Genomic DNA, 24,471 nt, shown 5'->3' with positions numbered 1-24,471 from the left:
CACTGTGGACAATGAAATGAAATGAAAAAAATATGAAATGGAATGAAAAAAAATAAAAAGTTTGCTCCTTGGAAGGAAAGCTATGACAAATCTAGACAGTGTATTAAAAAGCAGAGACATTCCTTTGCCATAAAAGGTCCATATATTCAAAGCTATGGTTTTTCCAGTAGTCATGTATGGATATGAGAGTTGGACCATAAAGAAGACTGAGCGCTGAAGAACTGATGCTTTTGAATTGCAGTGTTGGAGAAGACTCTTGAGAGTCCCTTGGACTGTAAGATCAAACCAGTCAATCCTAAAGGAAAACAGCCCTGAATACTCGTTGGAAGAACTGATGCTGAAGCTGAAGCTCCAATACTTTGGTCACCTGACATAAAGAGCCAGCTCATTTGAAAAGACCCTGATGCTGGGAAAGATTGAAGGCAAAAGGAGAAGGGGGCGGCAGAGGATGAGATGGTTAGATAGCATCACGGACTCAATGGACATGAATTTGAGCAAACTCTGGGAGACTGTGAAGGACAGAGGAGCCTGGCGTGCTGCAGTCCGTGGGGACACAAAGAGGAGGACATGACTTAGCGACGGAACAGCAACAACAGCAAATCAGATAAGCAGGTCACATCACTGGAGCACTGAAGTTCAGACCCAAAAGATGAGCTGAAGAAAGAGCCTTCCAGGGGAGAATTGTGGGTGGAATGTTCTGGAAGCAGGAAGAAACTGATGTTCCAGGGTCCAGGAATGTGTAATGTGACAGGCACAGCAGGTGTGGAGGAAATTACCTGGAGGTGGTGAGAGGCACCACAGAGGCACCACCCAGGACCTCTGTGGTTCTGGTTAAGGGTGGGATTCTTCTGATTTTGGAGGGAGGCCTCTGCAGAGCTTGATGCAGCAACGACAAACATTCATCGTTGTTTGGAAAAGATTAGTCTGACTGTTGTGTCGATACAGACAAAGGAGTGAGCGGGAGAGCAGGAGGCCATCGAGGAGCCCAGTGCATCACTGGGGGGACAGACACGGGGGTTCTGTATCTGTTGGGAGGTGAGATGAGCAGGCCACTCCCAGGAGTATTTGGGAGGGCAGGGTGCTGGACAGCAGACAGGCTGGAGCCACAGGTTAGCTCTTGTACTCAAGATGCAGCAAAACCATATGTCTCCAAACAAGCGTTGTTCTTGTGCAACAAACTGGCCTGTCTTCTTCTCTCAGATCGAGGGGGCTCCTGCTGCATTTAGCAAGGGGCGAATGGGATGTGTAGGGAGGCAGTGCAGGTAGAAGACAGAAGGCCAGCCAGGCTGGGACGGGGCCACAGGGGCAGGGCCTTCCCCTCTCTGGGCCCCTGTGCTGGGAGCCCAGCATCATGGGAGTGGCGGGGATGTAACCTGTCTCCGCCTGGCCTCAGGCCCTTGCCTTTGCCTTTCTCCTCAGGCTCGCCTGCAGGCCGGCTCTGGCTATCGGAGCACCCTCACCTGCATCCGCACGGTGTACAGGAGGGAGAGTGTAAGTGCTCCTGGCGGGAAGGTTCTCCTGGGGACCAAGGTCACCGTCCTCACCCCCTGTTCATGACGCTCATCACCTTTGACTCAGTGTTCCCTGTTCATCTCATACCACTCCTCAAATATTATGTATTACCTAAACTTAACCCTGTCCCCGGCTGCAATGTTATTGAAGAAGAAAACTGTGTGTCATCTCTCTGGAGAAATTTTGAGGCACTTAGAAACATGGAGTGGAAAATTCTTGCAAAAACAGGGTGACCTGTCAAGTTTTCAAAACCAAATCAGTGGCAGGTTAAGCCATGTGTTCACAGCTCCCTTATCCCAGAGTGGGGCAAGGGGTGGGAGGTGGGGTGGCTCTTCTGATCCCAAACACCCAGAGCAGGCTTGTACCACACTCCAGACCAGGGGACTCAGGGGTTTTCTCTGCAGAGGGGAAAATCTGAGTAACAGATTTTGTAGAAGCATCAGGTGCCATTCTTGAGAATGAGTATGTGCTTTTTGAAGACTTTCTAAGACTCCTCCTTGGGGAATTTTAAATAAATTTTAAAATTTAGGATGAAATGACCTATTAGTTTGAAGAAATAGGCATAAGCAGACAGAGAACAAATATATGGATACCAGGAGATAAAGTGGGGGTGGGATGAATTGGGAGATTGGGATTGATATATATATATATATATACACACACACATTACTATGTATAAAGTAGATCACTAACGAGAACTTCCAGCATAGAATAGGGCACCTTACTCGGTGCTCTGTAGTGACCTAAATGGGAAGGAAATCCAAAAAATTGTATGTATATGTGTACATGTAGTTGATTCACTTTGCTGAAGAGCAGAAACTAGCACAACATTGTAAAGCAATTACACTCCAATAAAAATTAATTTGAAAAAAAGAAATAGGTGTAAGCCCTGTGGCAGCACTGGGTTTTCCTGGGGTCACTGGAAACATGACCCCCTTATTGACATCTGTCCCCACCAGGCTCCCTCCTGGGAAGTGGCCTGGAGCTCAGGAGGCTCCTGCTTGCACCTGGAGTTTCTTCTCCTCCGTTGGAGTGTGTCTTGTGTCTGCGTGTTATTCTGGTTCTCTGGATGGTCTGCTTTAAAATCAGGGTGAGCCCTGCAAACCCAGCACTAGCTGTTCTGGTGTAATGTTGTCCTCCTCCTCCATCCTCTGAATGGCAGCTGTTGATTCTCCTTTCTGGGCCATGTGCCCTGAGGTTTCTGTGGGGGCTGTTGGCATTACTCTAAGACACGGTGGTTCAAAGCTAAGTGATGTCTCAAGTTATCTGAGGGGCCTTGTAGAGGAGGAGTCTGGAGTATGGTGCGTGCGTGCATGTGTGTTTGCATGCACATGCGTGGGTGGACACTTGTGTGAGGTGGTGTCCAGGCCCTTGTAGACAGAGTGCAGGCACGCAGGTGAGGCTGAACCGGCTTGAGTACAGCCTGGAGTTTTTACAGTGGCTTCCCAGTGCTTTTTCAGCTTTGGTGCCCTGCATGTGGCCCTGATTCCTCCAAGGGCCTCTGGGATTTCCCAGGCTCAGTGGCGCATCTGTGGTGTCTGCTGAGAATGCAGTGTGTGTTCACAGAGGCCTTTCAGGCTGCTCATTCGGGGACTCTCCCTCCAGCTCTGTTCCAACAGATGCGCATGCTCGGGGCACCCAGTACCTGCTGGCCCAGGTGCCCCTGGGGGGCTGTGGGACCCTTCACACCCCGCCACTACAGGCTTAGTGCATTATATTTTACTTGCCTGTCAGTCTGTCTGCCTGGGTCCTCTCCTCCTCCGCCTCCAGATTGTGAGCTCAGTACAGGCGGAAAGTGCTTCTTTCTTGTTGTCCTGCAGGGCCTGGCGCGTGCCCAGAGAATGCTTTCGTTGGAGTGGCGCATGAGCAGGGAGCATGTGGTGCTTGGCAAGCCCACTGCCCACTGGGCCTCCGTGGGCTGCCCTTGGCCACACCCAGGAACACTGCCAGTCTGGTGACAAATGCAGGTCCCAGGCCCAGCACACCATGGCTCAAGAAACAGCTTCGTGCAGAAGCCAGTTCCTCCTCAGGGCAAGGATGCTCTCATGCTTCCCTGTTTCTCCTTTCACATCATCACCCTCTTATTCTTTCCACCAACATCAGTTCAGTTCAGTCGCTCAGTCGTGTTCGACTCTTTGCGATCCCATGAATCGCAGCACGCCAGGCCTCCCTGTCCATCACCAACTCCCGGAGTTCACTCAAACCCATGTCCAACATACTGGCTTGCTTTTCTTGTGGTGTCTCCCCCGCTAGGCCGCAGGCTTCAGGAGGGCAAGGTCTGTGCCAGGGGTGGCATAGGCCCTCATGCGTCCTCCTCCTGGGTCTCCCCACAGGTGTTTGGTTTCTTCAAGGGCATGTCCTTCCCCCTTGCCAGCATCGCCGTCTACAACTCGGTGGTGTTTGGGGTCTTCAGCAACACACAGAGGTTCCTCAGCCAACACCGGTGCCGGGAACCTGAGGCTGGCCCACCCCGCGTGCTGTCTGACCTGCTTCTGGCCAGCGTGGTGGCTGGCGTGGTCTCTGTCGGGCTGGGTGCGCCCGTGGACCTCATCAAGATCCGGCTGCAGATGCAAACACAGCCATTTCAGGAAGGTAAGAGGCCAGGGAGGTGGCCTGGTGTCTGGGCACCTATGACCCTCTCATGGCTTCCTAGCTCTGGGATTTGGTTAATATCCTTTTTATGGAGCAGGGCATCTATGTCAAATCATTTTTATTGATAGCGGTAACTCTCATTGGTCAAGGGTTTACTATGCACCAGATGTTTGTGAAGAGCCCCACATATGTTCTCTTAATTCATCTTCAGAACAATTCTCTGAGGCAGGCACTGTAATTGTTTCAATTTTGCAGATGAGAAAACTGAGGCTCCCAGAGGTTGAGATACTTATTCAAGGACACACAACTCATGACTGGCAAGTCAGCACCAGCATTATAGTTTGCAGCCCCTGGCATGAAATGAAAATAATCTGTTGATCACAAATTAGTAAGAATTTTAAAAGGGCAAGAGCAGAGCATTAAGTCAAGTGAGGGGCCCTGTGTGACTGTCCAGGTCTCAGAACCACACCTGCCCCTCACACCACGGAGTGCAGCCAGGAGGCCTTGAGCTGGATTGGTTGCTGGTTCATGAAGTGGGTGCCCCTCACTTTGCATCAATGTTCTATTAGAGTTTCATTTCTTATCTGCTGTGTAGCTAGCTACTCCTGCCCCATGGTGAGCTGGAGCTGACATCTCCCTGCTGGAAAGAGGTGCCTGCCCCTTCTCCTGAGGCCAGTTTTGATAAAGGAGGTTGGAAAGAACGAGAAGGCACTTGCTATGTGGACAGAAAGGGCCGGCTGTAGAGAAAGGATGAGCTGGGGAGTCTTAGACAAATTCTAATACCTTGGAGTTTGGTCCTTGGCTCTCATTTTACTCTGCCTCCTCAGGGAAGATACCATCCCCTTCTGGGCCTCAGTCTCCTTATCTGTATGATGGAAGGACTGCATCTTTGTCCTTCCTGTGACCTCAGATATATACCTGACAGATGTTTTGGGTAAGACCCCTCTTCTTGGCCACCTTCTGAGTGGCCTCCATGTGAGCCCTCTGCCCACAGAGGCTAGGTGGGGGGCAGCTGTGCTGACCCATGGCTGAAGCCCCAAAAGTTCACTCAGGAGCATCCTGGGCCAGTGCCTGTCCTCCCCCCACTGCTACCCAGGCTCCTTGATTCACCTGCCCTCCCTGCGCAGCTGGGCAGGTGTCAGGGCAGGTCTACACACACTCCAGGCATGGTGCCGATGCTCCTCACAGGGGCCCCTCCTACCCCAAGAACAGGAGTCACACCTGCTAGGTGCTCAGTGCCCCAGGGCCCATGGTCACTGTGAACATGCAGGGAGATGTAAGGCAACAATGAGATGGTTCACCCAGAGAGTCACAGAGCACGCCCCCCTGGGGGCCACTGAGGAGATACAGGGCAGGGGCATCCTCAGCCCCACCTACCTAACACGCTGAGTCATATCTTGGTACCGTTCAGTTTGACCAAAGGGTTGCACCTCTGAGAAGAGTTCGAAGCTCACTGATCTGTCCTGTGTCAGAGGCAGAAGCAAAGATGTAGAGAAATGAAGGGGCATTGTGAACAGGCCTAGAGCGCAGGGGTCCGGGCCGCCAGGCTGGTTTTTTATGTTCTCCTGTCTACTTTTGCAAAGTTGTGTTGGCCTAAGGTGCAGAGTAGGTCTCTCTCCATAAGCCTTGGAGCTCTTTGGGGTTTATATGTTGGACGAGTCTCAGTGGTGGGGCTCCTCGGTTCATGGGGGCAGCCCTGCCCGCATCACAACCAAGGTGCCCCATCCCCGAAAGGGGAGGAGAGCAGGGCAGGTGTGCATGCATACCTGTGAGGGCCCCCGGCCAGCCTGGACACCCAGGGATAGTGCCAGGACAGGGGATCCCGGGACATTCGGAGACAAGTTCATCGGTGAACTTTCTTGACAGTGTTGGGTTCCATCCTCTGTTCTTCCCTCGCCCATCTACACTTTCCCTGAAGAGGGACTCTAGAATGATGGCTGACTTTGCAGGCTAAGGCCTGAGCTACAGGAGTCCTGAGCCCAGTCTAGAGGAAGGACAGGAGCAGCTGCAGAATAGCCAGACCCAAGAAAGGCCCCACCCCTGAGTGTGCAGGAGCCTTACTTTTAGGGAGCGGAGCAGCCTGTTAGCAGCTGCCAAAGCTGCTAAGTGCTCATCGTGCCCTGACACTGTGTTAAGTGCTCTTTGTGCATGGCCCCATTTAATATCCACCCGACAATGTGAGGTTCATTTACCCAATACACAATAGTTATGCACCTGCTGTGTGCCAAGCCTATGGCTAAGTGCTGGGGCCGTAGTGGTGGACAGAAGACTGTCCTGTTCCTCTTGCAGCTCTCCATCCAGCAAACGGGCAGACAGGCATTGGGCCACTCCAGACAGGGTGGGGGGAGTGGGAGGGGCTCTCAACTGGGCAGGGGGTCAGGAAGGGCTTTGGGGAAGGTGGTGGGAGGGGTCAAAGGGGGGCCTGGAGGTCAGGACTGGGCACCTGTCAAGGCCACACTGAGGGCCACCTGTGCCTGCTCGCCTGGGCCCTGGGGGCCTGGGGCGGAACTCCCTAGAACTGCCATCTGGGACGTCAGGACTCTTGTGGAGCCCTTGTTAACTGGATGAGCCCTCTGAGCAGGGAGGATGCGGGGACGTGCGCTCTCCTTATTCTTCCCCGGCATCTCATCCTACTCCTGTATGGATGGGACCATGGCCCAGGTTGTAAGTTTATCTGTGATACCAGAAGGAAACCGGTTCTCAAGCAAACCCCTTAAGGCAGCAACAGAAAATGAAGATGCACTTGTTCTGTCCTTTCCAGGGTGCCAGGAAGCTAGCCTTTAGGGAACTCAGGGAAGGCTCTTAAAAAGAGACCAGGGGAGGCCCTGCACACAGAAAAACTTTTCTCAGCCCTTCTAAGCTCGAAGTCATTGGCACCTGGTCCCAGGGGCTTATCTGACAGTGCAAACACAAGGGAGTTGACCTGAGTGTATGGACAGAAGGTAGAAACCAAGGCTGGAGGGTCCCCCTCAGCTATGCCCCTGGAACCTCCAATCTGGACTAAGCCAGAACACTCCTGGCTGTGGGGGCAGGGAGCCAGTGTTTCCTCAGGCTTGCCATGTGGCAGGCACTGTGCGAAGAGCTCAGTGTGTTTAATATTCACAAAAACCCAGTTCCTGGACATTTACAAAGGGGAGACAGAGGCACAGGGAGATTCCACTGCCTGCCCGAGGTCCCTGCCTGAATTGGGGGTGGAGCTGGGACAAGGGCCCAGGCAGCTGACTCAGGACCACTGATGCTGTTTCTGCTACTGCCCCCAGGGTTTTGTAGAAGCTGAGGCTGCAGCGACTTTGGTAACATCTGGCCTTTGCACAGAATCATCATGTACAAAACCAGCTGCAAACTTTGAGGGAGGGAAGGGAAGTGGGAATTTGACTCCAAAATGACATTGTTCAAGGAGTGGGCGCAGCCCGTGGGCTCCAAGGGACGGGTCTGAATTCTGTGGCTTTGGGCAGCTCCTCTCTGCACGGCCCTCATCCCCTCAGATGCTTTAGAGAGGGGGCTTTGGTGACTATGGGTGCAGGGCAGGATCAACTATTGGGGATAAAGCAGGGGAGGCAGGTTGTGGGTCACCAGGCAGTTCTTTCTGCCCAGAATCCCTCCAGAAGTAGAGGAAGGATGTGGTTTTTATTTCACTTGTTCCTCAGAAACCCTCTAGGCCAAAGGTAGAGGGGTAGACTCACTGGGCCCAGGCAGGAAGCATCAGTGAGCACTGGTACCTGGAGAATGTACCCTTTTCCATTTTTTGAACACCCACAGCCCTCCGAATCTATGCTTCAGTTTTCCCCTTCTTATAGAAAAACAAAACATACTTTCCATGTCACTCTGGTGTTAGAAATGCAAGCCATTCAAGCACTTATCAGCCTTGGTGCCTGGGAGGCAGTGGGGAGTGATGGGAATAGTTGCAAGTTGCCCAAATCCTCTCTAAGGGGGTGGCTTCGACTCTGCTCCAGCCGACTGTTGCCACACAGCCTGGATCTTTTGCTTTTTTAAAGAAGGCAGAAAGCTAGATTTTCCCAGGGTCTTTTAACTGGAAATTGTCAGATAGTTCAATCAAAACCAAAATCAAAATGCAAATCAACATAACACCATGCAGCCCAGACCATTGTGTGGACTTGACAGTGTGGGCTGTGGTTAGCTGCCAACTTGTGGTCTCTGCTCTGAGTCAGGCCCACTCTCCCTGACAACTGTGCTGAGAAGGGTCAATTTAGGCTGCCTTGTGGGATTGCTCATGGCTTGTGACTTTACCCCAGAATTACCAGTCCATTTCCTGGGTGATGACAATGAGGGTCTGTGAGAGACCAGGCTCCATACTAAAGGCAGGAGCCAGAGGCCTCTGGCTTCTTTGTTTGAGGGCAGATGTCAGGTGGAATGCAGGCCATGTTGAGGTGAGAACCCAGCTCATCTGGTTGGAGACGTGCAGATATAAAGCCATTGAGTTCATCCTGATTGTCTGAATATGGAGGAAAAGAGTAGCCATACAACCAAGTACAGCCACCATTAACACATTAGTGTATTTCTTCTTCCTTTTCAGTGAGCATAGATGAAATGTTTTAAGAGGTTTTACTCATGCTATCTAGACAGTTTCATATCCTGTTGTTAACTCAACAGTGTAACGAACATTTTCCATGTTACTAAAATAGCATTATAAAATGAAAATAGATGGATAATATTTAAAACAGATGTACAGTAGTCCATAAAACACACACATATTTTGAGAAGGATGATATAGCATAGTAGGAATTCAGTTTCTGGGGTTAGACTACCTGCTTCTAATCTTTTCTTCACCGATTGTCAAGAAGCCTCAGTTTGTGTGCTGTGCTAAGCCGCTTCAGGAGTGTCAAACGCTTTGCAACCCCAGGGACTGTAGCCCGCCAGGCTCCTCTGTCCATGGGACTCTCCAGGCATGAATATTGGAGCGGGTTGCCACTTCCTACTCCAGGAGATCGTCCCAATCCAGGGATTAAACCAGCATCTTTAAGTCTCCTGCTTTGGCAGATGGGTTTTTTTTATTTGTTTGTTTTTTACCACTAGCGCCACCTGGGAAGTGCAAGCCTCAGTTTACTCATCTGCAAAACAGGAATAACAAGAGTAGCTGCTTCATAACTGGGGTGGGATAGGATCATGCATAACACATGAAGATCTGAGCACAATTTATTGTACATTGAAAACATGAGATAAATGTTAGTGATACAGTTAAACTTATTATTTAGAAGTTTTCCTACTAACGTACATTTAGGCTGTTTACAGTTTTTCCTCTTCTGAAAATAGTGATGTGATCAGCAAATTTGTCCATAAAGAGTTGCCTTCATTTACAGTCATTTCTCTAAATGTGTGGGCTCTTTGATTCATGAGTAGGTCAAAGAGTATGGTCATTTTTAGGATTCTTGGTACGTGTTGTGAAATTTGTTATATAGAGGGGTTTTACCAAATGATAACAGCATTTGCTGAAGTTTAAAGGGAATGTCCATTTGGCACTGCCTACCAGCACTTGCTGGATGGCAGTTAGCCTCTTGAAAACTCCCAACTTCACAGAGGTTTTCTCCTGGGGTCTCCGTCACTTGGCCTGAGTTCATTCAGATCTGGCCTTGACAGTAAGGTACCTGTGAAGGTGCCATTTTCAAATTACCATTACCCTTCCCACGGGCATGAGCTGCACTAGGCGCCCTGCTGGGACCATGCTGGAATTTGGGGCTGAGGTCCAGGGCCAGCAGTTCTTCTACCTGGGCCAAGTCACATCCTAGAGCCCAGTGGCCAGTGACACTCACTCCTCCCCCATCTGGGAGCTTTGAGGTCTGTGTTTTCATTAAGAACCTAATTAATGTGCAGATCACAAAGCCCTTAACACCACAGGAGGCTGGGGTTTGGGGGACTGGAGGAGGACTCAGCATTAACTCTGTGCTGACCCTTGCAGTAATTCCACCAGGTCTAGCTGGAGGCAAAGGGCTGAGTGTTATACCTGTTTAAATCCATTTTTTTCATTCACTAGCATTTTCCCAGCCTCTGCAGTGAGTCAAGCTGGGTGGGTACATCAGGTATCAGACACACACAGCCCCTGCCTTCATGGAGCCCTGTCTGGTGGGGAACCAAATGTGCACCGGAGAGAGAAAGGCCTGTGGAAGACTCTGGAACCTCAGAATCTGGCTCTGCACACCAGGAAGTCTCCAGAGAGGAAGTGGCTATCAACTGGGTGCTTGAATACTGGCTAGGATTTGGAGGTGGTGACGTGGGGGGAAGGAGGTGTTTCAGACTGAGGACCGATGGAAGGAAGGAGTCAGGGGCAGGAAGGGCAAGTCTGTGTGGGGATGAGTGGGGAGGGGTGGAAGACGCAGGGTCAGGTGTGAGGAGTTTGGATTATTAGCTGAGTATGGGTTTCTGTGCTATTCTGCAGGCAGTGGGGTATCTTGGACACCAACATGACCTGAGCAAAGCTGTGTGTCAGCAAGTGATGAACCTGACCTTCAGAGGGATGGAAGGGGTGGGAATGGTAGAGGTAAAGAGGCTGCTGCCACAGACCAGGCTAGAGGCTGTGAACACCTGTCTCAGGGCCATGGACTTTGGGAACAGAGGGGAGCGATAACTGAAAGAGGCATCGATAATGCAGAACCAACAGGCTAAGAAGGAGAGAAGAAAGTATCGAAAATGACCCAGGATTTCAAAGTTGGGTAGTGATGAGGGAGGTGGTACCACCTACACAGGGGATGAAACAGCAGATGAAGCTGGTGAGACAGAGCTTGGTGGGAGCGGGTCAGCACGCATGCTCGTTGTTGCGGCTGATGGTTTGGATCCCGGCTGGAGAGGCAGTCTCAAGTAAGAATGTGAAGACTTGGCCTTGGTTCCTGTTGTGGTGGTGGTGGAGAGGGGGCGACTCCAGCTGCAATGTTAGGGCAGGAGGTCTAGACAGGAATGTGACAGACATAAAAGTGACAGCTGAAGTCATGACGCTAGATGCAAACGCCAAGTTGAGCTGCAAAAACAAAGAGGGGACTGGCAATGAGAAAACGCCGTAAAGATGTTTGGGAAGGAGCTGCACTGACGCTAACAGCTGTAGTTAACAAGTGCCGTGCCTGATCACGTGTTCTGTGCTAACACACACCCTGAGATTCAGTCACCACCGCAACTCTATATGAGATGCGCACTGTCAGTCTCCATTTGATGGGTGGGGAAACGGACGCTGGGCTTAAGGGACTTACCCGTGCTCTCTGGGCTATTCTGCCCCAGACTGTGCCGTTCCACACCCTGGAAACACAGTCCTGAGAGACTCGTGTCACCATTGTGGGGAAGGAGAGGGAAGAGGGGAGAGCTGCTAAAGCCAAGGTGACAGTGGATGGAGGCAAAGAAAAGACTTTCTTTTCCAAATTGGGAGAGGAGAAGGAAAGAGAAAATTGAGAAAGAATTTTGAGGCAAGAGGAAGGAAGTTGAGGGAGCCTGACTCTACCATATTTAATATAATCTGATGGAATGAAGGGGACAGAGTGTAGCTAGGATTCGAGGAGGAGAGGGTCCTAATATCTGGATATGCCAAGAGGGGACACGTTGACAAGGGCTGGGTTGGATGGTAACAGTGGGGAGTGCCAACTGAGGGTGATCATCAGCCACTCACCTGAACGCAAAGCCCATTTGAGTTTGGAAGGCTGTCTGATGACAAAATGGGGTGAAACCATTTCTCTGATTTCCCTGGATCTTCAGAAATGTCTGACTGGGAAGGGCAGTAACTGTGCCTCAGAGACCTTGACTACATCAGTTTGTCTCTTTGGCAACATAGTTTTAATGCTCCCATAAAGATGTGTGGCTGCTCAGAAGCATCTTTATCTCTAGGCAGGTTAGCCATCTGATACTTTTGAAGAATTTCCCAGTTCAGGACAGGAATGATTAATGCTAAGCTCTGTTAGCATTATAAAGAGATAGATGTTTCTCCATCAGTTTCTAAAGAAGGAAGCCTGTGGGAAGGCAGGAATTCTTGGAATGTGACGAGTGGCACAGAAACCACAGTTGGGGTCTTCTTCTCAAGTAGGCTGTATGCCAATAGGAAGTGAGGGCTGGAGCAATGGCAGCCCAAAAGTGAAGGGAGGAGTTTTGTGAAGAGGCCAGGCATATAGCCATGCAGTTCAAGAGGCACCCTTGAGTTCTGGACAGTTGACTCTTTTTCAAGCTGTGGTCTTACATAGCTTGCCAAAATTAATGAAGATGTACACAACATAACACACCATTGTACAAGTTCAGTTCAATTCAGTTCAGTCACTCAGTCGTGTCCGACTCTTTGCGACTCCATGAACCACAGCACGCCAGCCCTCCCTGTCCATCACCAGCTCCCAGAGTCCACCCAAACCCATGTCCATTGAGTCAGCGATGCCATCCAACCATCTCATCCTCTGTCGGCCCCTTCTCTTCCTGCCCTCAATCTTTCCCTGCATCAGGGTCTTTTCAAATGAGTCAGCTCTTCACATCAGGTGGCCAAAGTATTAGAGTTTCAGCTTCAACATCAGTTCTTCCAATGAACACCCAGGACTGATCTCCTTTAGGATGGACTGGTTGGATCTTCTTGCAGTCCAAGGGACTCTCAAGAGTCTTCTCCAACACCACAGTTCAAAAGCATCAATTCTTTGGTGCTCAGCTTTCTTCACAGTCCAACTCTCACATCCATACATGACCACTGGAAAAACCATAGCCTTGACTAGATGGACCTTTGTTGGCAAAGTAATGTCTGTGCTTTTTAATATGCTGTCTAGGTTGCTCATAACTTTCCTTCCAAGGAGTAAGTGTCTTTTAATTTCATGGCTGTAATCAACATCTACAGTGATTTTGGAGTCCAGAAAAATAAACTCAGCCACTGTTTCCACTGTTTCCCCATCTATTTGCCATGAAGTGATGGGACTGGATGTCATGATCTTAGTTTTCTGAATGTTGAGCTTTAAACCAACTTTTTCACTCTCCTCTTTCACTTTCATCAAGAGGCTCTTTAGTTCTTCTTCACTTTCTGTCAATAGGGTGGTGTCATCTGCATATCTGAGGTTATTGATATTTCTCCCAGCAATCTTGATTCCAGCTTGTGCTTCTTCCAGACCAGCATTTCTCATGAGGTACTCTGCATATAAGTTAAATAAGCAGGGTGACAATACATAGGCTTGACGTACTCCTTTTCCTATTTGGAACCAGTCTGTTGTTCCATGTCCAGTTCTAACTGTTGCTTCCTGACCTGCATACAGGTTTCTCAAGAGGCAGGTCAGGTGGTCTGGTATTCCCATCTCTTGAAGAATTTTCCAGTCAATTGTGATCCACACAGTCAAAGGCTTTGGCATAGTCATTAAAGCAGAAATAGATGTTTTTCTGGAACTCTCTTGCTTTTTCAATGATCCAGCAGATGTTGGCAATTTGATCTCTGGTTCCTCTGCCTTTTCTAAAACCAGCTTGAACATCTCTAAGTTCACAGTTCACGTATTGTACAAGTTACATACAGTAAATAGGGACACACCCATTTGTTCTTTCAGTCCATTGACAAAGGCAAATATTGTCTTGATTTCTAGACTTGACGCTAGTGTTGGTAGCTCTCAGTGCTGTGTGGGTAGCCACAGTCTTCCACAGGAGGCTTAGCAGGTCATAGCAGGGCATAGCTGCCCGAGATTGGCAGGTCTGGCTCTTCTGGAATCTGAAATTACATCAGGACAAGTTAATAAAGACAAGAACAATAACTATTTGCCTCGAGTAAAATACACTTGTACAACACACATTTTGGTAAACTGTACTTGCCAAAGTGCATTCTCAGTTAATTTTCACAAAAGCCCAATGAGGATATGGAGAGGCCTCTCGTTGCCCCCTTTTGTATATCACGAGGAGGCTGAAGCCTAGTGTGGTGGAGTCCTTTGTGCTAGGTTGTACAGAGAATAGCAACTGGGCAGCAGAGCAAACCCCAGCTACTGCTAACACAGAGCTCTTTCTACTAAACCATCTGCCTATCATGGACTCTTTAGATCATGAGAAAACTGCCCATACCCTCTACAAATAGGAGCCAGGCCAGAGCTTCCCATTGGTAATACCCTGGGGAGGTGAACCCAAGGTCCCCCATCCTATTCAAATCCAAACCACAGAGGTTATACCCAGCCTGTCTGTTGGAGGATGTCCATCCACAGTACTGGATGCTTCCACAGCATCTTAGACCAGTGTGGAAGCTTATACCATGATTGGGAAGTGTCTTTTGGTCTCTGGCACAAGGACCAGACAGGGCTGGCCTTGGAGGTACGCCCCACATGGGAGGTGAGGCTTTGGGAGGCTCCTCGGCTAGAGCTGCTGATCAGATGCTCAAGTGTTCTCTGAATGGGTGTTGAGGCACATAAGGCCCACAGTGTCAGGCACAGGGTCACAGGGCCTGGGACACATCGCAGTGTGTGGTTCCTACCACCAGAAAACTCACTGAGCCAGTTAGGGGAAAACCATGTGCTCCACCTGCTCCAAAAACAGAAGCAACCAAAACAGACCATGACGGGGATACAGCCTTGGCAGGGACTAGGGGTCCTGGTTTTTTCTTTTTTTTCATTTATTTTTATTAGTTGGAGGCTAATTACTTCACAACATTGCAGTGGGTTTTGTCATACATTGACATGAATCAGCCATGGAGTTACATGTATTCCCCATCTCGATCCCCCCTCCCACCTCCCTCTCCACCCGATTCCTCTGGGTCTTCCCAGTGCACCAGGCCCGAGGTTTTTTCTATGAGTACCTTTTTTAAAAAAATTATCTATTTTATTTGGCCATGTTGGGTCTTAGTTTCAGCCCTCTGGCTCGGTAGTTGCGGAACTCAGGCTTAGCTGCCTGTAGGCATGTTGTGTCTTAGTTCCCCGACCAGGGATGGAATCGAGTTCTGGAAGGTGGATTCTTAACCACTGGACCACCAGAAAAGTCCCTACGAGTACTTTTAAATATACGAAATGGAATCCAACCCATAGAACAGTGGCTTTACTTTGTGTCTATGATTAAGAAAACACATATGATAAGAAACTACTGTGGATTATCAGTGTATTTAAGTAATTTTTATTGAGTTCCCACAGTAGCACCTACACATATGAGAAAAATGGTCAGACATGTATATGAGATATTTGAGGAATTCTATCAGTCTGCAAGGCTTATGGATTGGTGGGTCCCTTGAAGTAACCCCGTGCTCCCCTGTTGCACTTGAGAGCCTGCTGGCCTAGGGGTGTCTGAGCACAGAACACTTGGTGAGCCTGCACATTGCTGACTGGGGACCAGCAGGGCCTCATCTGTGCGTGGCTGACCTGCTAAGGATTTTCTGGAGAAAGTGATGTGTTGAGAAATGATGTTGTGTCCACCTCCAACCACCCCCCGCCCCCCTCCCGCCGACAGACAGAGGAGGTCTGGTGGTGCTGTCCCTTCCAGGGAGCGGTCAGTCCTTTGTGTCCTGAGGCCTGGGCTCTCCTTACTTCAGGTGGATCCGTGCCTACTCACTGCGCTTCCCCTGCCTCTCCCGTCTCCAAGGCCGTGACCCACTGAGGATACTGAATGAACAGTGTTGCCTAAGGAAGGAAAGAGTTAAAACATGTTTGTGTTTGTGTCTGGGAAGGATACCGTGGGATGCTGCAGCAGGCCCCTGGGTTCTCAGAAGAGGGGCACCAGAGGCAGATCTACAGGGACCTCAGCCTGCATCTGGGCCAGTGCAGCCTCTCTGAGGTAGGAGGATCCCCCAGGGAATGACTGTGTGGGTACCGGTGAGGACTGGCTAAACCTGGACACCCCATCCCCTGCAGAGCTCTCTGAAGAGGCACCTGCCATCAGAGGGGCCTTCTGGCCCAGGCAGGAGCCAGCAAGCCAGGTGCCAGATGCTGCTGCTGAGCAGGGGGGCCAGATGGCCACAGCGTGTGGTCCAAGGAACGAAGCTGCTGCTGAGCAGTGAGCCACATGGCCCAGCGTGTGGTCCAAGGAGTGAGAAGGGGACTGGGCCGAACAACGCAGGGGAGCCCGGAGGAGGGGTCTTTTTAGAACTGTGGAGGCTTCCTGTGCTCTCAGGTGAAGGTGAGGAGCAGAGCGGGGGCTGATATTACTGACTTTGAACATCCTGCCTGTCTTGTGGGCTTGAGTTGATCCTAAATCAATTTAGGAAAACAAAGAAAACCACAGACATCTTGAGTGTTACTGCACCTATTATAGTAAAAGGCTCTTAGTTTAAAGAGGACAGTAAAAAATGGCCTCAATAGCAAAGCAAATAGCAAAGCATTCAGGATAAGAAATAATAAAAATTTGATTCATCATCTTATTCTTACTTCAGGACAAAAAGTTCTCATGAGGGAAACTAAATACATTTCACCCTAGAAGGAAATATACCTAATGTGAACCCCTCACAGGCATGTGTGCATCCCCAAGCCCAAGGCCTGGAGGCTCCTGAATAACAGGCTGAGGGGAGGTTCAGTGTGAGCAAAGTACCCACCTCCTTCCTTGGGTTCCTTGCACAAAGACATACAAATTCACATATATCGGTTGTGTATATTTCTGAGAACTGCTTGCCAGCAACCTCCCAAGTCAGTTTTTAAGGGTCGCCAAAATTTGTTTTACACAAACTAAAATTGGTCCAGAGTTAGAGTTACCAGAGGCTCCAATTCAGCACTTTTCTGAGTCTGGCTGCCAGGCCTCCCTGGCAACACCTTCCCCAGCTGAGCCACAGAGCATCTTGTGGTTTGAGCAACTGATCGGAATGCCTGCTGTCTTCTGCCTTGTGGTCCAGTATGAATTGTCCATACCACTACCACTAAAGTAGGTGGGCCTGTAACAACTGTCACCCAAAAGAGATTTGCTTTTCATCGGGTGACACGTCATTGGCATCACAAAATCATTTTACCTTGAAAAGCAGGAGAGGCTAGGTAGACTTCAGATTTTTGCTCTGCCTGAGTGACCAAAATGGCTTATTTCAAGCATAAGACGTCTTTTTCTCAGTAGGATATGGGATCTGGTGCATGTCATGGTCAAAACTCACCAACTGTGCACTTACAAGCTACATCTTTTATGGGATATAAATTACACCTCAGTTGAAAAAACAAACTAATCAGAACAAGTAGAGGAGGCCAGAGAAGACAAGGGGATCTTGAGGTTGATTGGTCTTCATGGGAAAAGAGGTGAGACTGGAGAATGGAGAAGAAGTCCAGCAGAGGATGCATCATCTCAATATAATAACACATCAAACAAACTTCAGATAAGGAAAGTTCTGTTAACAAGAAGCGGGGCGGTGTACTCTTAAAAAATGTCATTGTCATCATAAAAAAAAAAAAAAAAAGCAAGGCTGTGGAAATACTCCAGATGAAAGGAAGCTACAGAGACGTGACAACGAAATATATTACCTGATGGACTGGATCCTGTCGTGGGGGTGGGGGAGAAAAACTCTAAAGATCAATGTGAGATCACTGAGAGCGTGAGCACAGGCAATACATTAGATTCAAGGACTGTCCGTGTTCCACAGCATGTAGGATGGCATCCTGACTCTTAGGAAACACAGACTGAAGTATTTAAGGGTAAAGGGCTATTTTGTATGTAACTCACACTGAAAGGGCTCAGAGAATAAAATTATATATTGTATGTATGAGCCAAAGAATTTGGCTTATTGCTTATTTTGGGAGAAAAAGAATGAAAGTACAGATTTGGTGCTGGGTTGGGTCTTGATGACAAGGCTGGCTCTCGGTTTGGCCAAATGTTTTTCCGATTTTATCAGACTCTCTTGTTCTATCAGTAACTCCTGAAAGTCACATCGTACCCACAACCGATTGAGGAAAACCTTGACTCCAGGTCGGGTCACTGTCACCTGGAGCTGAACCAGGCAAAGTTTAGGAATTGGGACAAAGGCATCTGTTCAGTTTAACTGCAGATACATGTTTGAGTGAGAAGTGGAGGAGGGGTATGGGCAGGGAAGGAGAGGGCACACAAGTCATAAAACAAATAAGGTAAAATGTTAAAAATAGGTGTGGGGGTAAACGTGTTCTATGTAAAATTTTCTCCTTTTGTTGGTACTTTTTTTGCAAATTTGAAGTTATTTCCAAATAAAAAAAATACTTACAAATGACAGGAATGAGCTGCAAGGAGTTCCGAGGGCTTCACAGTATCACCTTGTGTCCAGAAGGCCCTGACAGCCAGTTCAGACTCGTGTCAGTGTTCCCGGTCAGCATTATAATTGTATTGATATAATAGTTGTAAATGGATCATTTTCAAGCAATTAACGCTAAATTGCTTTTGTTTTAACCCTAGGAGAATATGAGAGAATTTCCTTATTGCTTATCCTGAAAAGGGAAAAAAAAGGGCAGGATTTTTGTTGACAAAGCCAGTGGAGGTTGGACAGGTGTTTTGTTTTTTGTTTTTTTTTTCCAACATCTGTACCTCCAAACAAGCAGAATGTTAACAGGAGCTCTCCTTCAATAAGTAACTTTTGAACTCTACGTCATACTTATAGTTGATTCATGAGAACTTTGATTCTTGGGACAAATCACTGGTACTTCCAGGTAAGCACGGCCCAGGCAAAGTTTATATGTCAGGACAATTACATCTATTTGGTTTAATGCCAAATTTTCCCAGGATGACCCTGGTGGTATCCTAGTAGCTTTGGGACAGAAAGGAGTGTTCAGTGATCTCTCAGAGGGCTCTCAAAGACTGCAGTGTCTGACCTTGCCCTGAGCTCAGAGCACCTAGTGCCCCTAAATGTGGCTGCCACACCTGCTCACTCCCTGCGGGATCCATTGTAAAAGAGAATGGGACTCGGTCTCCTGCGGTTGGCCTAACACACATGACCATTACCCTTCTCTTCCCCCAACATGGAAAGAAAATATGGGATTAGTTTGTTAAAGCAAACTTTCCAGGCAAATAGAAACCTCCCCCTTGACCTTGTCTATATCCAGGATGAGTGAAAAGGACAGGTTGTACTTAACTCATAAATCTCCCGTTTGGACCGTGGCATCATGAAGCTGAGTATTCTTTCCTGACCTTCATCTGATACAGATGGGGCTATTTAGGGGGCTTGGAAGTTCACCTGTGTAACGAAAGTGATCTCTCTCTTAGCCAGCATGCTGTAAAAACCCAACTGAGCTGGTGCTTCCAGGGAATTGAACCCAGGTGACAAAATGGGCATGTGGTCACAAGCAAGCTTCATTCTGTTTCTGTCCTGGTCACATCACCTTAGTTCTCCAAGAAGGGAAAGTTGAGAATATGATCTGCTTTATCTGCACTGGGACTGGAAGGTCTCTCTGGCCATGAGTCAAAGCTATGCCAAAGGGTCTGTAGCAGAGTAGATGAGCATCAGACAGGGAGATGAAAGAAGCCAGGTAGAAGGATTAGAGTCACTACTTGCTGTCCTGAGAAGATGCTACCGATGTAACAACCAGATCAAGACCAATGATCTGCCAGCAGAGACCCCAGTGGTCAGAGAAGGAGACAGCACTCTGTGCCCTGGACTCTGAGGGGCCAGTGGCATAGTTCTGCCCTACAGTTGTTTCAGGGCACCGCCTGGCCAGGGCTGGAGTGAGTCAGAGACCATGTCCAGCCCTCCAGCTTGTCATCTGGCCTTAGTAATACTCTAGTGAGACCATTGCACCCCTACAATGTTCCTGGAACCATGTTGAGCTCTTTATAGATATTACCTTGTTTATACTTGCAACAGCCTGTTCTCTTTTTTATTTAAAAAAATACAGGGTCCCAACTTTATTGAGATAACAGTTGATATATAGCCTTGTATAAGTTTAGGGTTCACAGTGTGATGATTTGGTGCACATATGTGTAGTGAAATGATATCAAGATAAGGTCAGTTTGCACATCCACCACCTCACATAGTTAGCATTTTGTGTGGGTATGTGGTGAGAATGTTTAAGATCTACTGTCTTAGCAACTTTCATTATGGGCTTGTCCTCTTTTCAAAGATAAAGAAACAAAGACTTAAAAGGTGCCTACCAAGGTCAGAAAGTTGGTAAGCAGGGCCAGGATTTGGAGCAGGGACAGTTTAGTTTTAAATCTCATATGATTTTTAGCATGCTATGCACAAGTAGACACACACACACACATACCCACACAGTGTGTTGGATTTTCCAGCCTCTGCTTCAAGACAGAGCTTGGTCTTGCTCAGCATATTTGTTCTGAGACATCGTGCAGTCACATCTGCTCAGAATGTCATAGTGATGGTTGACGGAGAACCTGCAGACATTCTAAGGCAACAGGTGTTGTATCACCTGGTGGGACTGCTTCCAGTCTGGCTGCACATGCTGGCAGGGGCTCCACACTGGGGCTTCAGAATCCCCATTTGAGCTGCCAAGACAGTCAGAAGGTTTGGTAAAAATCAATTGGTGATGTGAGTGGGAACTCTCAATGGGCTGGGCTGGGCTGCCTCAGTGCCAGAGAATGGCCAGTCTCCTGCCTTGGGCCACTTGCCACCTTTTTGCCCTGTCTTTGCAGCCAACCTCAGTTTGAAGCCCAGAGTGGCAGCTCTTGGGGAACAGCCAGCCTACCAGGGGCCTGTGCACTGCTTTGCAACCATCGTGCGGACAGAAGGCCTGGCGGGGCTGTACCGGGGAGCCAGCGCCATGCTGCTGCGGGACGTTCCAGGCTACTGCCTCTACTTCATCCCCTACGTGTTCCTGAGTGACTGGATCACGCCCGAGGCCTGCGCAGGCCCCAGCCCCTGTGCTGTGTGGCTGGCGGGCGGAATGGCGGGTAAGGGCGGCATGGTTGATCCCTGACCCTGTGCTGACCACCGCCGCGGGACAGTGGGGCAAGGGCAGGGTTCGTCCAGCCACTCTTCCAACAGTTCTTTGTTAAGTACCTGCGTGGTCAGACCTGGGGCTTCCTTGGTGGCTCAGTGGTAAAGAATCTACCTGCAATGTAGGAGATGTAGGGGACTTGGGTTCAGTCCCTCGGTTGGGAAGATCCCCTGGAGCAGGGCATGGCAACCCACTCCAATATTCTTGCCTGGAGAATCCCCATGGACAGAGGAGCCTGGCAGGCTACAGTCCATGGGATCGCCAAGAGTCGGACACAACCACAGCGACTTAGCACACACATGCACTCACACACACACACACACACACACACACATACACACGCATGCACATGCACACCGTCAGACCTAGCCAGGCGGAGGAAGGGCTAGGGATGGGGAATGGGCCCCCTCTTTCTCCCTGCACCTTCTCTGAGTCCCTATGTGGGCTCTTTCTGCTTTCAGTTGGAAGGTATATTTTGGGCACTCACGCTGTGTCAGGTAGTGCTGAGCTTTGAAAAGAAAATCTCTTATCATGGTCCATCTTTTTAAAATATTGGCACCCTGCAAGTCTTTCTAACATGAGGATTTCATTCTCTCCAGAAGGTAAGAATCACTCTCCCCATTTTTCAGATGAGAAAACTCAGGTTCAGAGTGACCAACCCAAAGTCACACAGCTAATGCAGACAGTATAGCAGGGACACTGCCATCAGAAAGAGCCAAATTCAAATCCATACTTAGTCACTTTGTGACCATGGACTGGTTACTTAACCTCCCTCCTCAGAACCCATGCTGCATCTCCATGTCACTTCAGCTGGAAGTCAGTGTCCTTTTCTGCTCACGTCCCCTTACTTAGCTCAGTGTCAGCCACACTGGTCTATTTCCTGCAACTTGACCATGCCTGGCTCCCTCCCAACCACAAAGTCTTTGCACTTGCTATTCCCAGGGCTTGGATTTAGCATAAGCCACCAGTGACTTTGACAAGATTTGAATGAAGAGAAGGGTGTGAGAACCTGATTGAAGTGGGATCAAGAGAGAATGGGATGAAAGAAATTGGAGAACCCAAGTACACGCAACACTTCTGAGGGGGGGAGAGAGAAACACAGCTATAGCCAGAGAGGGGGGTGGAAGTCAAGAGAGGATTGCTTCTTAAGAAGGCTGATAGCCTGGTATGTTTGATGCTGATGGGAAAGATCCACTGGAGAGAAGAAAATTGTCGTGACCTCCCTGGTGGTCCAGTGGCTAAGTCTCTGAACTCCCAGTGCAGGGGACCCAGAGTTCAATCCCTGGTCAGGGAACCAGATGCTACAACTAAAGATCCCGTGTGCTGCAACTAAGACCCAGTGCAGCCAAATAAATATAAAAAAAGAAAGAAAGAAAGAAAGAAAATTGTCATTCTTTCTCCTCCTCCTCATAACCAGCTGTGCTTGAAATAGGGACCATAACAGAGCCCACATCTTAGCCACCAGCCCCCAGTGTTCCGCATCCTCCTGCACGTCTGAGGCCTGGCCTGTGCCACCTCCCAGTAATTGCTCAGTAAGTACCGGTTGGCTGAGAGGGCAGATAGGCCCCTGCTGCTCTCATTTCTGGTGAGAACAGATGCATGTGACCTGGCAGGCAAACCTGTTTTTGTAATACCCAAGCCCATGGGCTGAGAACAGGGGGGTATGCCAGGGCAGCACCTAGACTGACTCCAGGGAAAGTGGCCCAATTTATCCTGGCAGGAGGAAGGAGACACCCAGAGGGTTCCCAGAGGACCAAGGCTAGGAGGCCAGGACGCGCAGGGGGCTGGGGACAGGCTAAGGACTCATTTGGGAACTGCTGTGCATCAGTTACAAAACCTTGCAAACCAGCTGCCTTGGACTTTGGCATCAGTTTGTTTTTGTCTCCCCATCAAAGAATGTGCCAATGTCTGTGTTTACACAATAACCTGGTGGTGTTTTCTTGGAGTCCTTTAAAGTCACAAAAGTGCTCAAACCGGGACACCTGAGCTTCATCCAATGAAGAAGACTCAGTGGCACATGGTCCTAAGGCTTCTTCTATACCACATCACTGCAAAAGATAAGAGCTCTTTAAAGACCTGCCCCTGCCCCTCTTCTCTACAATCCCTCAGCTGGCCAGCAGCCTATCTGCAAGTGTTTGTTTAGCGTCTCTGTGTTCATAATAAATTGTGCCTCTGGGGAGCTACCAGCCTTCGGCCTCAGACCTCACCTTGGACTCCCTCCCCTGTGCGTGCTCGGAAAGTACTGGGCTTTTTCTTCCAATAAAAGCTGTCAACACAGGCTTCTGCTTACGAGGCACTAGCTACGCACCTGGCTCTTTGCTAAATGCTTCATGTGCGTCAGTTCATTTGTCCTCACAGCAGTCCCACGAAGAGAGGTGCTGCTGGCACGTTTTACAGAAGACAAACCCAAGGCCTAGAGGAGGAAGAAAATTTCTGCAGAGTCCCACAGCATGTGGTGAGCGAGGATCAGGGACCCCTTTTCTAGGTCCTGACCCTGAGCTCTTTCCAGAAATCTACAGGAAGCCAGGGTCCCTCCACACCCTGACCAGCTAGCCCCTCATAGCTATTTGTCTCTCTCTTTACAGGAGCAATTTCCTGGGGGACAGCAACCCCTATGGACGTCGTGAAGAGCCGACTGCAAGCTGATGGGGTTTATGTAAACAAATACAGAGGTGTCCTGGACTGTATCTCCCAGAGTTATCAGAAAGAAGGTCTTAAAGTAAGCCCTGCAGCAGTCACATGTCAGTGACCTCTGGGGTCAATGTCAGTCCTCGGGGGGCAGGGTCAGACAAATGCGGGGATGTCAGACTTTAACAGGGAAACCAAAGTGCTGGCAGTTACCATTTATCGAGCGCTACGAGCACTGCCTCTGGGGAGCTGCCAGCCTTCGGCAATGGCCTCACCTCGGACTCCCTCCTCTGTGCGTGCTCAGAAAGTACTGGGCTGAGAGGTTCAGAGAGGACTGGTAACCAACCTGAGGTCACACAGCTGACACGTGATAGAGCCGGGACCTGGACCCACCTCCAAGTCGCCAAGCTTGCCTCCTTATCCAGTCCTGTGGAAGTTCTATAGGCAAATCCCACTGGCCTTCAAAGTCAGATTCCCTGGGGATTCCCAGTTCTTTTGCCAGATCCCCAGGCTGGGGAGCCTGATGTGGAGCCTAGAGCCTTCACAACAGTGGGGGAAAATCTTTGGTATTATTGTTCTCCGTTTTGTGGCTCACCCACCTGGTGGGTATGGGATTTGGTTTTATTGTGATTGCATTCCTCCTGCTGTCTGGTTGTGGCTTCTCTTTTGTCCTTAGATGTGGGGTATCTTTTTTTGGTGGGTTCCAGAGTCCTCCTGTTGATAGCTGTTCAACAACTAGCTGCGATTTTGGTGTTCTCACGGGAGAAGATAAGCACACATCCTTCTACTCCACCAACTTGAGCCAATCCCCTGCCTCCTCAGCCAAATAGGCTGGGAACGCCTTCCTCACTCCCTGCTCAGTACCTCACCCTCACCCCTTCGCCAAGTAAGAACTCCCACACCCACCGCAGGCATCACATCTCGCAATTTCCAGTTCCCTGATCTGTCTGCTGCTTTCCACCCAACACTAGCCAGACTCCATCACCTCTGGTCTTGGCTATTGAAGTAGCCT

The 24,471-nt window shown here is 49.3% G+C and overlaps 1 protein-coding gene across 3 annotated transcripts in view; it reads left to right on the top strand.

Moving 5' to 3' along the window:
* The window catches only part of SLC25A48 (solute carrier family 25 member 48), a 46,069-nt gene that overhangs the window by 6,655 nt on the left and 14,943 nt on the right, over nucleotides 1–24,471 (top strand). For 2 of the 3 annotated variants that reach the window (XR_006269012.1, XM_043465456.1), the window contains exons 3-6: nucleotides 1,420–1,491; nucleotides 3,846–4,104; nucleotides 20,527–20,784; nucleotides 23,417–23,550. Coding sequence is in view for 2 of the 3 variants with exons in the window: in XM_043465456.1 (XP_043321391.1) it covers nucleotides 1,420–1,491; nucleotides 3,846–4,104; nucleotides 20,527–20,784; nucleotides 23,417–23,550 (723 nt within the window). In the remaining variant the exon portion in view is untranslated. The remainder of the gene's footprint in view (nucleotides 1–1,419; nucleotides 1,492–3,845; nucleotides 4,105–20,526; nucleotides 20,785–23,416; nucleotides 23,551–24,471) is intronic. The other variant, XM_043465457.1, reaches the window with a different exon arrangement.

Source organism: Cervus canadensis, chromosome 4, assembly GCF_019320065.1.
Source record: "Cervus canadensis isolate Bull #8, Minnesota chromosome 4, ASM1932006v1, whole genome shotgun sequence".
Taxonomy (NCBI): Eukaryota; Metazoa; Chordata; class Mammalia; order Artiodactyla; family Cervidae; genus Cervus; species Cervus canadensis.
The sequence above is the reverse complement of the archived record's forward strand: the minus strand, read 5'-3'. Positions and strand labels throughout refer to the sequence as shown.